Source organism: Antechinus flavipes, chromosome 3, assembly GCF_016432865.1.
Source record: "Antechinus flavipes isolate AdamAnt ecotype Samford, QLD, Australia chromosome 3, AdamAnt_v2, whole genome shotgun sequence".
In the NCBI taxonomy this organism is placed as follows: domain Eukaryota; kingdom Metazoa; phylum Chordata; class Mammalia; order Dasyuromorphia; family Dasyuridae; genus Antechinus; species Antechinus flavipes.
Window position 1 is genome coordinate 487,813,703 of NC_067400.1, and position 16,751 is coordinate 487,830,453.

The 16,751-nt window shown below is 33.5% G+C and overlaps 1 protein-coding gene across 3 annotated transcripts in view; it reads right to left on the reverse strand.

Annotated features, from left to right (window-relative positions):
- The window catches only part of MTMR2 (myotubularin related protein 2), a 111,892-nt gene that overhangs the window by 55,268 nt on the left and 39,873 nt on the right, over positions 1 to 16,751 (reverse strand). For 2 of the 3 annotated variants that reach the window (XM_051986831.1, XM_051986832.1), the window contains exon 2: positions 14,619 to 14,724. The exons of the other annotated variant lie outside the window; for it this stretch is intronic. In XM_051986831.1, coding sequence (XP_051842791.1) covers positions 14,619 to 14,724 — 106 coding nt within the window. The remainder of the gene's footprint in view (positions 1 to 14,618; positions 14,725 to 16,751) is intronic. 3 annotated transcript variants of the gene reach the window in all.

A 16,751-nucleotide genomic window follows, 5' to 3' on the forward strand; every position in this document is an offset into this window, starting at 1 on the left:
ACCACGCTAAAGAAATGAAGAACTTCCTTGCAGAGAGAAGAATAGATCAAGTAATGATTCCTGCAGGAATGACTGCCTATCTCTGGACCCTTGATATTGAAATAAACAAGCCATTCAAGGACCATTTGCACATGGAAGTCAATGACTACATTGAAAATAGAATGGAAAGAAATCAGTGTGGAAACTTTGTGAAGCCCTGTCTGCAAGAAGTCGTGACTTGGGGGAAGAAGTCATGGGATAAAATTACTGACAGCTGTGTCACCAAGGCACTTCGAGCAGGTTACCTGGACAAGACATGTTCATTTAAAGAGAGCTATATTGCTGGACATGACAGATTGGGTCCACTTCTGAAGGAAATAGAGGCGCAAGACATCCAGGACGGAATTCAGGGTATGGACACTTATGACGAAGTTGATGAAGAAGATGACATGATCATTATTGAATAAAGGTACTTTTTTTTGTTCACATTTACCTGTTTATTAAAATTGCTGTCAATGTTCATTAAAATAAGCCCTGCCCTGAAAATAAGCCCTCTGGTGTTTTTCTGTCCAAAAAAATAATAAGACAGTATCTTATTATCGGGGAAACACAGTATCTATTGACTGTTCATTGTAATCATTTATGCTAAGGCATTTCCTTTTAAGGCTATGTAATGTAACAGAAAAAGTGCTAGACTATTAGCGTTGAAATACGTTTACAAGATTACAACAAAAGACCTGAATTCTAGTTCCAGTTGTCATTTTACTACTGTCTCACTTTAGATATAAGATTCAACTTTTCTTGGCTTCATTTTCCTTCTCTGTAAAATGAAGTCCCTTCCAGCCCTAAAATTCTGACTTTATGATACCTAGAATATTTTCCTTCTTTTCCTTCTCTGTAAAATGAAGAGAATAGAGTAAATGTTCTTTAAGGTCCCTTTAAGACCCTAAATTCTATGACTTTATGATACCTAAAATGTCTTCCTTCTTTTCTGTCAGAGTAAGGGAAAAAACCGTGCAACTGAAATATGTAAAGATGTTAGAGCTGAGGTGGTAAGAAAATAAAATTCCTCAGTCTTTGCTAGCCTACAATAAGTCAGCATATTTAAGTTACAGGGCTAGTGACATGGAATAAGTAACAGTTTAAAATAATAGGGTCAGGGTCCAAAAATATCTGTAGATTTGAACAATGAAATCATTGGGATACCCTGAAATTCATTATGTAAAGTCCTATGCTTGGGTTCAAAAAAATTAAATGGACTAGTTTGATACAGGAAAAAAATAAGCAGACAGACTATATAGTTTGTGTGAAAAGGAGCTGAAAATTTAAGAGACTAGAATTGAATCAATATGATTCAGGCACGAAAAAAAAACCTATACTACATAATAAATTGTTTTAAAATGGACTTAGTCCAGAATGAAGAAAATAATGGTCCCATTGTAATGTGTCTAAATCAGAGTGCAACTGCAGCATTGTAATGAATTTGGGGTATCATATTTTAGGAAGTATGAGAAATAACAACAGCTATGTTCCCATAATGGAGGAAAATGGAAAGTCTGAAATTGGAAGTAGTAAAAGAGGGGATCAAGGGAGCACCTGAAACCAGCTGAAGCTAAGTAAAACTAGACAAAACAAGTTTAAGAAAAAAAGCTAAAAATAAGACAAAAGCTGTAATGGGCTGAGGCTTGAGTTGATGCACTGAGGTCCCAAGCACATGAGGCTAAATAGTAATTGGACCATACTCTATTAATATATAAGCTTGGAGAAAGAATGGCCCCCACCCACTCTTTGTGCAAGTCCTGATGTGTTGTATAGGAAATGACGATTTTAGTGGGTGGAGGCAGGGGAGTGGAAAGGGAAGGGGAGGAGAGACTTTTGGAATTGCCATTGCCACGGTTGGCTCAGCTCGAGTCTCTCTCTGTTAGCTGGCTTCCTGTCGCAACTGCCTATATTTGCTATCACAATCCTTATTCACCTCTTCACTTCAATAAATATTGAAGATTTTTCCCTTAACCTGAATTCCTGACTCCGGCTGATTTTAAATACGCAGTCATTACAAAAAGCCATAGTTTAACTAGATTATACATGCTTATTTACTTCACAAATATTAATCTCTCTTCCGTAAAAGGAGTTAAAGCTCATTTTAAAAGTCATAAAATGTATGTAACATGAAGGGGGGCATATTAAGGGAGTGTATCTTGTAGGAGGATTGGGAAAAAATGCTCACCTTCCCAGCAAGAAGAGAGATGAGGGAGGAATTTCGTGGCCAGGATAAGGAATAAAAGACTATGCTCTTGCTCCTGAAAAATATGTGTGAGCTCATTTTGAGTTTTCACACCCACTTCCAGCAAGAACATATTAAAAGTTAAACTGTTTCTTTCACTAAACTGAAGTTATACATTTACTGTGCCTTTATTTGGGGTTCAAAATTTTGTTTCCAACAAAAGGACAAGCTAGAGAGCATTCAAAACAGGACAAGCAAATTGATATGGATTCTCAAAACTATGTTATGTAATAAGCATTAGTTGAAGGAACTAGAAGTGTTTAACCTGAAGGACATGATGGGAGTGGTTTTTAAATATTTTAAGTTCCAAAAGAAAGATCACAGATAGAAGAAAGTATACTTTTTTTACTTGGCCCCAGAAGGCAGAATTATGAAAAATAAATGAGGGAAAACTAGAAGGGCAGATGTACATTCAATACAAGGAAACACTTGCTAACAAGAACTCTCTCAAAGTAGATGGAGGGCCTAAGAAATAGTGGGTTTCTAGAAAGCTAGAAAACTACATGTCCAAATAGTTGCCATATAAACCAATTCAATGTCCACATCTCTTGCATTCTTTTCTCTATAATATGTTATTTCTACTATATACCTTAGGCCTCTTGGTCTATCTCCAACTGCTTTCCTTTCAAAACCATTCTCTACAAAACTGCCAAAATAATTTTTCCTGAACCAGAGGTCTTACCACATGATTTCTTTGCTCAAAAATCTTCAGTGGCTCCTTATTATCTCTAAGATAAAAATGTAAATTCCCTAATCTGACATTTAAGGCCATTCACAATCTAAATTCAACCAACTTTTATTTGTTATTTTATATGGCTCCTCATTACCACTCTACATTCCAGCCAAACTCAACTACCTGCTTTTCCTTGGCTTGACATGCCATCGCCTAAATCTGGAAATTCATATAGATCTCTGCTCAGCCCTTTACCATCACTGCCATTTCCCCATATTGTCCCCCATATAGCACAGGTCAAGAGTGAAAAAATGAAGAGTCAGAAGACAGACTGTTGTGTACAAAGAACAGCAAATAAACTAGTATAATGAGAGGACAAAGATTAAGTAGAAGAGAATAGGAATGGGGCAGGTATATTGATGGAGACAGATCAGATCTTGAGCCCAAAAGATACTGGAGGCAAGAAAGATGAGGAACATTAACATAATCAGACCTCCACTTTAGAAAAATCACTTTGGCATAGAAGATGGATTGGGAAGAAACTTGAAGCAGGAGATCAATTAAAAGTCTACAAAAATCCAGCCTTAAGGTAATAAGCCACCAGAATGGAGGCTATGTAAGTGAAAAGAAGGGAAATGGATAAGAGACGTTATTTAGGTAGAAATGACAATCTTTGACAACAGATTAGGTATGTGGAATGAGAAAGAATGAGAAGTGCAGTTTAAATCTGAGTGATCTAATAAACAAGCTGACAAGAAGAAAAGATTGGAACAGAGAAAATAAAGAGTTCTATTTTGCACACATTAGAATGTGAGTTTCTTGAGGGCTGGGATTTTGTTTTTGCCTTTCTTTATATCTCTAACACGTAACACAATTATCTACTATTGACTAATGAATTTAAAATGTTTAGGGGACAGTCAATTTAAGATATCCAAAAGATAGGGTCTATTTGAGGGTGCTAAGAAGTTAAATGACTTGCACATGAACTTATTATCTCCAAGTTTAGTCTTAGCATTTACATCCTGCCAAGACCTCTAGTTCCAAAAATTCTCTAACAACAAGGTATAGGCAAGCTTCTTAATTGCATTAATGAGGAGATTTCTATACCTGGAGTTCTATTCAGATTAAATTACAGCTCTGAATAGCTCTGAATCAATTAATCAATCAATAAACATTTATTAAGTACCTACTATATACTAGGCATGATGATGCCAAGCACTGAGTTAACAAAAAAGAAACCAAAGATTGTATTCCTCTCAAGAAGTCACAATCCAATGAATTACAATAATGGTAATGTGATAAAAAGAAACTCTCCTTTAAGGTCTCTGATCTAATTTCTCATTTTTATTTATATATATATGTATAATCCAGTCTTAATGTCTTTATCTGAAAGTAATTTCATAGCCCTTCTTTCTTTGTGACAAAGAAAGCAATTAAGCAAAAACATTCCGTATAGAAATCTTTCTGACAATAAATTTAATATTCTGTCCTAATCACCTCCCACCCTGCAATAAGGAAGTTTGTTTCATTATCTATTTTATGGCACTACCACTGGTTTTTAAATTACTTAAGAGTTAAATTTCTTTTTAGTGATTTTTTCATGTACATTGTTTTAGCCATTATGTATATATTGCTTAATTTTACTCAGCAATATTTCATAGATATCTTACCTTGTTTCTTTGAATTTTTAATATTTATCATTTCTATTTAGATAATAATGCTTTATTATATAAACATAGCATAGTTTTTGCAACCATTCTTCAATCCATTAGTTCATCATAAATTGAGTGCTTATAGGCTTAGGCTGAGCATATCTTACTATAGTATAAGGAATTCTAGACGTGATCCAGAGGCAGCTTAGACAAACCAAAAATACTATCTTTATTGTAATCATTGGGTTTCTCACATTTTTTTCTCAGACCATATTGATAATGGTGGTGATCATAACTTTTTTAAAATTCTGGGGCAATTTTTCCTTTTTTCCACATTCAAGCAAAATCTGTATCCTAAATGTTTCCAATTCTTCCTACCTAAAAAATTTTGTCATATATACATAAGAGAAACAAATATGTTATCCCATTTAGGGCAACTCAGACAATTGTTTCTACTACAAATCTCAAAGTATTTCAAAGTAATATACATTGAGATTTTTTAAAAAAGTCTTTATAGTTCACCTAATACATAAATGTCTTCAGGTAAGGATTCATCTATTTCATTTATCCACTGCCTTTCACAAACTCTATAGTTCATCAAAAACTTGGTATATTCTCTAATCCAGTGAATCAGGTCATTTATAAGATTACTAACTTATTAACAAACTGAGAAGAGAAACATATAATGATACATCTAGTGCCCTTCCTTTCAAATTAGTTTGTATTTATAACTACTTATACTCTTAATATTTATTCTGAATGTATTTATTTCTCACTCTACTTGTGAGTAGAGATCAGTTCATTTAAGGTCTTTGTATCCCCAATGCCCAGCAAAGTGGCTGGCATATAGTAGGCATCCAATAAATACTTGAATGATTTCTCACATTTCCTCCCAATATGAAACATTACCATTTATTATGGTTATTACTTGTAAGACCTTGAGCAAATCATTTAACATCCTTGAGCATCAATTCATTTATAATTATTCTTAAATCAAGTCCTCTCATCTTAGATTGTTTTACATATTTGTTAGCAATAACACCACGACCTTATACCACTACAGTGCTTTATAATTTTAAAATTCTTTCTTAAAAATAGTCTCATTTAATTTTCATAAGTACTCCATGAAACTCACATAATGTCTCACACATACAGAATAGGATGTATTAGAACCCATCTATGACTGAGACCCAGACAAGCATTCTTCACATCATTCTCCTGATGATGTTTTATATAATGCCAAATAAAAACTTTTTATCAATTTCAAAACAAACAACATATTTTACAATTTTCATATGATATTTCACTTTATCAATGATTGTCACTCAATTTCCCTCTGATGATTTGGTTCTGATAAATCCTTCATCCTAACGTATTTCTAAATAGATTTTATTACTGAATTGTTCACGCAACATAAATGACTTCTTACATTTATTTAAACAAGGAGTACTAATTGAAAAGCACTACAACAGAGAATAAACATTCAGTGTTGCGGAAAAGCATTAGTTTACTTTTATTTTGAAATTAACAATATGCTAACCATATTCAACTTGAACAATTTTATAATCACTTGATACTATTTTTACTTCCATAGTATAATTAAAACAAAATAGAAACTGAGATGTTACAAAGATTTTAAGCAATAAATGGAAATACGGTGACTTTATCATTTGATAGCCAGAAAGATAATTATATTCTTTTATTTTCTTTAAAACCTAAAACCTCTGAATAATGATGAAATTTCTAATGAGATTTACATATTGATTCTTCAGCACATGCTTCTGCCATTTTCATTAACATACACTCAAAGAAATGATCCAGTTTAATCTGATCTTTGCTTTCTAGAGAAAATATGCAAAATATAACATCTTTTGAAAAGCACCCTGCCTGGCTGAATTCTATTAAGTATTTTAAAACAGGCACAGATGGTTAAGAACAAAACCCAAAGTGTTTCACTATTTATCAAATATCTCATTGTGAGATCAAGCAAACCATCTATCCTGAAGGAGGAAAGGAAGGAAAAGCTACTACTACTTCCATTTTCAATTCTGAATTCTACTCACAGAATTTACACAGTATCAAAAAAATATTGCTTGGTTAACTGATTTTAATTTATCACTTTATCAAGCACCAGCATTTTGGAAAGACACTGCAATTAAGAGCAAGGATCAGGTTAAAAAAAAAAAAAAAGGAAAAAAGATCTTTTTACAAAGCTTTCAAAAGCGTGATTTTATAGAGACTGTTCAAGAAAGGAAAAAAAGTTGTTTATGAAATTCATACAAAGTTCCAATTTCTTTGGTAACTTTAAAGAATAAGTTGCAAAAGAGAACTGTAATTTGAGCAACAGAATTGCAAAGATATGGGCACAAAATTGTAATAGATCACTATAAAAGAAATGTAGGAAAAGTCTAAAGTAAAAATTCATAAAACTGATAAGTAGTTTGCCTTGAATAGTAATATTCTATTTTTTTAGGGCTCACAACATGACAATGGGAAAAATATGATTCAATTTACTACAATGTGAGATATCTGACTTTTCAGAAACATATCTATTACCTCTCTGTACAAGACTTCTTTTTAGAGCAAGCTAAGCTAACCAAAAAAAGAAAAACTCAATAATGTAACATTCCATTTTAATTAATACCTCAATAATATTTTAACATATAGTTTGACAAAAGACTGTCAATCCAAACTAACAGTACTTTGTCACTGTAGATCCAATAAATCCTATGAGTAAAAAATTAATGTTTAAAAGTCAACCTATTTAAATGCATTAATCTTTTTGATAAGGCATCATGTGCATAATCAGAAAACCTGTTAGTCTTAATAAAATGTGACATGCTTTTAAAAGGTTATATCACTGAAGTTTTGCAAGAAAGTATAGATCTTTATAGATCTTACTGCAACTTGTAAAAATATTATTTACAAAATATATTATATTCTTATATTAAATCTATTCATTTAAAATTTTTTGGAATAGATTGTGTTAGGTTCTGTGGAGAAAACAATGTTGAATAAGTATCTACCTACACATAAGCATAGAAAAATCCTTTTGAAAAATGTAGCACTAAACTTCCTTATTAACAATAACAAAATTTGGATGAAACATAGAAACTTTGATGGATTTGTTTTTTAAGCTCACATTTTCCCTAAAATGTTCCATCAAATAGCTCCCATTATCATTTCCTTGTTCCAATCTTTAGTCTTTCATTATCTACTCATTCCTATCCTGCTACATAAAAGCATAACCAAGTATCCCCTATTCTAATGGCCCTATCAAATAATATCCCATCTTTTTCTGTTTCTTTCCTTTTTCAGAGAAAATCTTTGAAAAAAGCCATTGCTTTTCCTTCTTCTATATTCTGTAATCTGGCTTCTAGCTTGCATCACTCAAATGAAAGCAATCTCTCCAAAGTTAGCAATGATCCCTAAATTGTCAAATTTAATGGACTTTTCTGTATCTTGGTCCCTCTGGAGTATTTAATTTCTTCCTGGACACACACCTTTTTTGAATTTAACTACTTAACTGCCAACTTCTCAGTCTTCTTTGCAATTGATCTTCCATGTCACTGATTGTGAGTCAACCTTGTGGCACCAGTCTCTGCATTCACTAATGGAATAACTTCCGAAGATTCAATTATTGTTTATATGTAGAAAAATAATAACTACATCTTAATATCCAGTATAAGTATCTAGGTTCCAATCCTATACAACAAACTGGAAATGCTATAAACACCTTAAATTCAATATGTCTAAAATGGAGACTATTGTTTCCCACCATAACTCCCAGCCTCCAAACTCATCCTTTTTCAAACTTCTCTTTTACTATGGAGAACACCACCATCTTTTCAATTAGGCACCTAGATATTGTGAAAGTGCCCAAGATTAAATTGTCTATTTATTATGAGCAAGCTTACTAGGTAGGTACACTCGACATAGAGTAAAAGAAGTCAATCAGGAAACTGCAGTGACCCAGTCTTGCCCACTCCCGGATACCTATGCTGATGTTTACTGGCTGATCTTACTAAGCTGTGTACCCCCAACTAAACCATCCCTGCAATCGATCATTCCTGCTTCTATGTCCAACCTGTTCCTGGGAAAGACTGTCCCTTCTTTACCCTAATTCCTCCCTAAATCTTCCCTCTGTGGTTTTCAAGCATAAACTGTCTCCATCTCTCCTACAGCATAGATTTATATTTTGTACTGTGTTGCTTCAGCACTAGTATGTGATTTTCCTTCTAATATAACTCTGCTTTCAATTCAGCTTGGACTCCTGCATTTTGAGGAGTGGGCTTTGTCCAGTTGACATTTTCATTTTTGATTCCTTACTCTCACTCATTCAACATATCTAACTAGCTACCAAATATTACCATTTCTATCTCCACAATATTTCATACAGTTTCCTTTTTTACCCCCATTCATACCACCAACATAGTGTAGGCTCTCATCATTTCTAGCCAGGATAATTGCAATATCCTCTTATTTAATCTCCCTGCCTCAAGTCTCTAATGACATCTGTTCCCCCTTACTTCTCCAGTTTTCTTACACATGATTCCCTTCCATTACTCTGCAGTCCAACCATATTGGCCTACCTGCCATTCCTCACACATGAAGTTCCATCTCACATCTCCATGCTCTCATTCCTGTCAACTGCCATCTCTGGAATACTCTCCCTCCACCACTCTGCCACTTGAATTATTACTTCAAGAAGTTAGAAAACAGAAAATTCAAAAGAGGACATAAACAAGCAAGCAGTTTTGCTAGCTTGTTAAATCTGCATTGCATATTAAATTTAATAAGCAGTTTTTAAAACTGTATTTAACCAAAGTTTAGTTTCATACACAATCCTTTTTCTATTATTCTTTGTATATTAAAAAGTGCATGCTTGTTAAGTTTATTATTAAAAAAGAAAAAAATTAGCTCCAGTGCCACTTCTGAAAGTCTTTTCTGATTTCCTAGATCCTACTTTTCCATCTAAAGTAAGTTACTTTATCTGCTTTTAAGTATACATATTTTCTTCTCCCAATAGAAATATAAGATCCTTGAAGTGCTAGACTTAGAATTTTGTCTCTTTATCCTTAGGAATACAAAGTACATAGGTTTTGGAACATAGTAAGTGCTTAATAAATGATTGACTTTCAGTAATTTATTATTCTATAATAAGCTGGACAGACTGGAGCCAGACTATGAAGTGCTTTTAAAGCTAAAAAGAAATCAGCACAATAGATTAAGTACACAAGACATAACAGTAAATGTCTACAGTAATCTATTATTTAATAAATCCAAAGACTTCAGGTTCTGGGATAAGAATTTACTATTTGACAAACACTGTTGGGAAAATTGGAAAACAAAGTGGTAGAAATTAGGGTTAGGCAACATAAGGTCAAAATGGATACATGATTTAGACTTAGAAAAGAATAATATCATAAGCAAATTAGGAGAGCAAGAATTAGTTTACCTATCAGATCTATGGAGAAGGGAAGAATTTATGACCAAACAAGATATAGAAAGCATTATGAAATGAAAAATGGTCATTTTGATTACATTAAATGTTAAAAGTTTTGTACAAACAAAACTAATTTTTACAAGTATTTCTAATAAAAGCCTCGTTTTTCAAATATATAGTGAACTGAGTTAAATTTATAAAAATACAAGTAGTTCCCACATTAATAAATGGTCAAAGGATATGAACAGGCAGTTTTCAAATGAAGAAATTAAAGCTAACTGTAGTCACATGAAAAAATGCTTTTTAAAAATCACTTTTTATTAGAGAAGTGCAAATTAAAACAACTCAGAGGTTCACCTCACACCTCTCAGATTGGCAAAGAAAATTGGAACACTAATGCATTGTTGGTGGAGTTGTGAACTGATCTAAACACTATGAAGAGCCATTTGGAACTATGCCTAAAGGGTTATAAAACTACATATGCCCTTTGATCTAGTAATACCATTATTAGGTCAATATCGCAAAAAGGACATAAAAAAGGGAAAAGGTCCTACATGTACAAAAAATATTTATAGTAGCTCTTATTACAATAGCAAAGAATTAGAAATGGAAGGAGTGCCCATCAATTGAGGAATGGCTAAATAAGTTGAGGTAAATGAAATACTATTGTGCTATAAGAAATGATGAGTAGGCAGATTTCAGGAAAGTCTAGAAAGATTAAACTTTTGATGAGTAAAGTGAGCAAAACCAAGAGAACAATGTACACAGTAACAACAGCTTTGTGCAGTGATTAACTATGATAGACTTAGCTCTTCTCAACAATACGGTGATCCAAAAAAATTCCAATAAAATTCATGAAGGAAAATGTTTTCTACATCCAAAGAAAGAATTAAGGGAGTCTGAATGCAAATCAAAGCATTCTATTTTCACTTTCTTTGTTTTTTCTTTTTTCTTTTTTTTTTTTGGGGGGGGGGGGGAATTTTCCTTTTTGTTCTTTTACAACATGACTGATTATAACAATTTATGTTTAACATAATTGCACATGAATAATCTATATCAGATTGCTTGCCATCTCAGAGAGAGAGGAAAGAGAAAAAATAGGAACTCAAAATCTTACCAAAAAACTGAATGTTGAAAACTAACTCTACATGTAATTGGAAAAAAAAAATATTTAAAAAAATTAAAAAGAAGTTTGACACAGGGTGGGCAGCTAGATAGCACAGTGGATGGAGCACCAGCCCTGAAGTCAGGAGAACCTGAGTTCAAATCTGTCCTCAGACACTTAAAACTTCCTAGCTGTGTGACCTTGGGCAAGTCACTTAATCCCAATTGCCTCAGCAAAAAAGGAAAAAAAAAGTTTGACACAGAGACAACAGAGAGTCCCTAAAGCTTCTTTATAAGGAAAATAACATGAACATGATCAGATTTGAATTTGAGGAGTATCCTTTTGAGAACTATGTGGAGGATGGATTTAAGAGGGAAGATTATGTATATAGAGAAAAATCAGAAAGATTTTATAATAATTCAGACAAGGAGGGTAAGGGTCAGAAGTAGGATGGTTGCAATGTGAATGGAGAGGAGGTGAGTGTAAAAGACACTGAGGAGGAAAAATTGAAAAGGTTTAATAAATAAGTGGATATGGGGGTGATTATAGAGAAAGAAAAGTTAAGGAGTCCTAGATTGTAAATTTGAATGACTAAAACCCAGAAGTTATCCTAGACAGAGAGATTAGAAAGAGGGATAGGTTTGGAGGAAAAGAAAATGAGTCATGTGTTGGTCATATAGAGTAAAAGATGTTTTCAGCATATCTGTAATGGGCTGAGGCTTGAGCAGCTGTGACAAGAAGTCAGCCAGCAGTCTCTCTTTCCGCTTCCTTCTCTGCCCCCCTGCCTCCACCCACCAAAATCATCATTTCCTACACAACACATCAGGACTTGCACAAAGAATGGGTGGGGCCATTCTTTCTCCAAGCATATATCTTAATAGAGTATGCTCCAATTACTATTTAGCCTCACGTGCTTGGGACCTCAGTGCATCAACTCAAGTCTCAGCCCATTACACATATCCAGTTCAAAATGTTCAATAGGTAAGTAGTTGACAAGCCCAGAAGAGATAATGAGGTTTGATATAGAAATACAAGAATCATCAGCATAGAGAGGAAATTCGACCCATAGGAGCTGATGTGGTAAAGAGAGAGTATAGAAAGCAAACAAGAGCCTAGAGCAGAGCATTGGCAGTATATGAAATCCAATAAGGAAAGGAAAGGAAGAATATATAGGGATAGAGAGTAGAAATTCATTATAAGGAAGTTCTTTTTTGCAGGTGAGATAAAAACAATGTTCTATAATTAAACATAATTAGAAAAATCAATAGAAGGTCAAGGATTTTAAACACTTTGAAAAGTAAGGTATTTTTAAAAGCTAAAGTAAAACTTTCACAAGTCATAACTTTGCCAATGGTCATTACTTCTCACTGTTTCTTTTTCTGCAATTCCACAGGGCAGAAATCAGGTGTAAATAATAACTTTACCCTAGTTGAAAATTAAACTAAATAAACTGCAATCATATTTCATTTGTGGGCCTGGAATTAAAGTCTTATTTTTAAAATTAAACATACCACAATATTACATTAATATAAATTACAAAGACATATCTCAAATACAAATATTAATACACATAACAGAAAATATCCATTTAAATGAATACAATTCCATTTTACATTTTTATTGATGATATTGAGCACTTATCAATTTTTTTTCCTTCTGAGGCAATCGAGGTAAGTGACTTGCCCAAGGTCACACAGCTAGGAAGTATTAAATGTCTGAGGACAGATTTAAACTCAGGTCCTCCTGACTTCAGGGCTGGTGCTCTATCCACTGTGCCACCTAGCTGCCCCACTTATCAATTTAAGTAACAATGAATGCCTTAATTTGATACCCCAAACTGTAAAATGTTAATTCAATCTGAATCCATACTACAAAATGAAAAATAATGAAAACTCTAAAAGTCTGCAAAGCATATCATTATCTCTTTTGAACTTTCCAATGATCCTATCATAGTAGATACTCCACTTACCCCACATTATGGCTTTGGAAACTGAGATTTAGAAGGTCTAAATGAAATTACTAAAGCTATGCTTACATAGCCAAGACAGAAATTGTATTTGAACACAGGTTTTACTGGTTTAGAAGAAAGTAGCATACAAAAAAAAAAAAAAAAGAAGAAGAAGAAGAAGAATATACCAAGAAGGAGAGAAGGATCAACAGTGTCAAAGGCTAGAAAGAGGTTAAGGAGAATGAGGACTGAAAAAGTCATTCAATTTGACAACTAAGAGATCATCAGTAATTTTGGAGAAAGCAGTTTCATGGAATGATAAGGTCTGAAGAAAGATAATAAGGGGTTTGGTCAAGAAAAGAATAAGAGAAAAAGTGGTTATATAACCTTTTTGAGGAGTTTTGGGCAGGAGAAATAGAAGACAGAAGGCTCAGATGAAATTTTATCAAGAATGGGGTGACCTGGGTATGTTTATAGGCAATACAGTAGATAGAGAGAGATGGAAAATTAGTGAAAAAGATGCCAGAGGAGACAATCTGTTGGAGGAGACAAGATAAGAATGGGATCGCTGGAACAAGTAGAAGAGTTAGTCTTGGTAAGGATTAAGGCTATCACATCATCATTTCTCTCTCCCTCTCTCTCTCTTTCTCTTTCTCTCTCTCTCTCTCTCTCTCTCTCTCTCTCTCTCTCTCTCTCTCTCTCTCTCTCTCTTTCTCTCTCTCTCATTCTGGTTTGCTTTATATTTACTTTCTATATGATAAGTTAATTCATCTGAAGTGACTATTATTATACCACAACAAGTGTTGAAGTCTATTTTGTAATTTAGAGATTTAAAGAGAAATTTCCAGAAATTTTTATTTGGGAAGACTAAATTTGTACTTTTACCATCAACTTCAAGGTTTTTATCTTAGCCATCCTATGTGGAAATATGCATACAGACAACCACAATAAGAGCTTACAATCTCCCCAGGGCCATATTAGAGACAAAAATAAGCACAATATAAAATGATATTAAAAAAAAAAAAAAAAAGAGCACACTAGCAACTGAAAAGACCAGAAAAAAGGCTTCACGGAAAAGAAAAGAAGTAATTTTCACAAATGTAAAGTGAATATTGTAAATTAATAACATTTTTATTTATATATTTTATATATTATCTCACATGAGTCTCACAGCACTCCCATGAGGTAAATACTAAAAACATCATTATTTCCTTATTAAGAAGCTGAAACTCAAAAGAGGTTCAGAGGTTTGTAGAGGGTTACGGAGTAAACAAGGATCAAGCCCAAGTTCAAATGACTATTCTTCAGAGAGACAGCTTAGACCAATGGTATATGTATTGTATTTTTAATTCTTTTGTTAAATACTTTCCAATCACATTTTAATCTGGTGTGGGCCATATTATAAAGTTTATAGGCCACACCCAGGCAGGAAATTTGATCTTTCTGGTTCAATTGCTCATGAGAGAATGTCTATCAATAAGTAACCAATTTAAACCAGCTCATCTTCACTTTTAAAAATTAGAATACATACCCTCAAGTCAGGAGAAAAATTGTCTGCTGAAGTTGAAATAGAATCCGATGATATGACAGAAGCTGATTTTAAATGTACAGAATGGTCCGAATGAGAGGTAGAGGCACTACAAAACAGAAAATAAAATTTAAAAAATTTTTTGAAAGATGTATAAATTATAGATAACAATATTTCTAATGCATGAAAATTTTAAAATACTCTTTCCAATTCCAACATATAATTCCACCTTGTCTATTTATTTTCTTCTTTTAAAGATTGTCTATTTGTGTACTCCAAAATGGACGTGTTATTCAGTTCCTGTCAGGACACTAATCATATTCCCTACCACACATCATTTCCCTTTTTTTCCACATGCTACTCTATAGACATCACATCATATATCCCTGCCATAAGATTCCTTCTTTCTGCCAACTCCTTCTTTCAAGGCTAACTTCACAAACTACCTCCTCAATGACAGCTAACCAAACTAATTCTAACCCACAATGATTTTTTTTCCCTGTATCTAAGTTTCTAGAACATAAAATAAATATCTGTAAAAACTGAAAAGGAAAATAAAATTTTCAATATAATGTCTCCTTAAATAAGTATGAATAATCTGAAACAGACTGTATACCACCTTTTAATCCTAGAATTCCTTGACTGTACTCCTTCCACTATGTCCATTTATTCCAGAGATGATTCTTCTCCCCAATTACCCCAATATTATCAACTCCTCCTTTCTCTCTAATCTTCAAATCAATTCAGACAAGTCAATAATCATTTATTAAATGTCTGCTAAGTGTTGAGGATAAAAAGAAAGGATTTTTTTAAAAAGTCTGCTCTCAGGAATCTTCACAATCTAATGATAGAGACAAACAGCAAATTATTATTGTCAAAAAGATACCCATAGGGTAAACTGGAGAAAATCTCGGAAAGAAGGGAATAAGATTTGAGTAGATTAGAAAAGGCTTCCAAGAAGATGGGATTTTAAAGATGGGAGAAACTCTGTCCTTCCTCATCTCTACCTTCTGACTTCCTTGCCTTTCAGTCAGAAGGCAGAGATGAGAAGAGAAAGAATTCCAGGCATCGGGGCAGCAAGTGAAAATGTCCAGAGTCATAGTGGGAGTCAAATAAAATGAAGGACCTAAGAATGATTTTGATATGCTTTGATGATTCTTTTTTTAAAGGAAAGGATAGAAGGAAGAAATGAGAGGGACAAGAAGAAAAGGAAGAAATGGAAAGGGGGAGGAAAGGAGCAAGGAAGAGAGGAGGGAAGGAGAAAGGGAAAGGATGGAGGAAGGATATTCTAAAGAAGACAAATTAGGAATGGGAAAGAACTTATCTCATAATCAGGGAAGGCATAAGGTGAAGTGTATATAAATAAAGAAATAGGGAGAGCAGAAGTCACTTGAGTCTCACTTTGAATTGATGTAGGGAGAAATAAACAGAACCTGGAGAATAATTTATATTAACCACAGGAAAAATTCACAAGTAATTCTGAAAGTTTTTAAAACTCTGATCAATACAGTGACCAACCATTATTCTAGAAGAGTGATGATTTAAAATATATCTACCTCCTGAGATATGTTGGATTAGCCCAAAGTCTAGTCCAAAGTGAAATGTGTTTCTGAACATGGCCAATGTGAGAAATTGTTTCACTTGTTTGACTATACATATTTATGGCAATGTGTGGTGTTTACTCCCCTCTACCCCCCACCCCTACCCCGGGGAGTTTTGCATGGTTGCAAAGAAGATGCATGCTTGTTAATTCTTAGCCTTGTGGTTCTATTAGATCTGAAGTTTCCTTCCTTTTCTTCTTTGCAGTGATTCTAGAAAGAGAGTCTACAAATCACCTCAGTCATCAAGTATTTAATATCCATGTTGTAAGCCTATATATTTTGTATTTTAGAATATCTATTTCATGCTCTCTACTATTAAGTAATAGCTGAAAAAATTTGTGTGATCCTCACTGTGGCTCCTTGATTTTTTTTTTTTTTTTGACCTGGAAGGTATAGGTTTGGGCTCTGATATTTTGTTCTGATGCAAGAACTTTTGCAGAGACTTTTGTTTTAATATTTATTATAATCTCATATAGTCATCAACTTCTATTTGGACCACTCTAATTTTCAGGGAGTCTGTTACTTTGTAAGATTT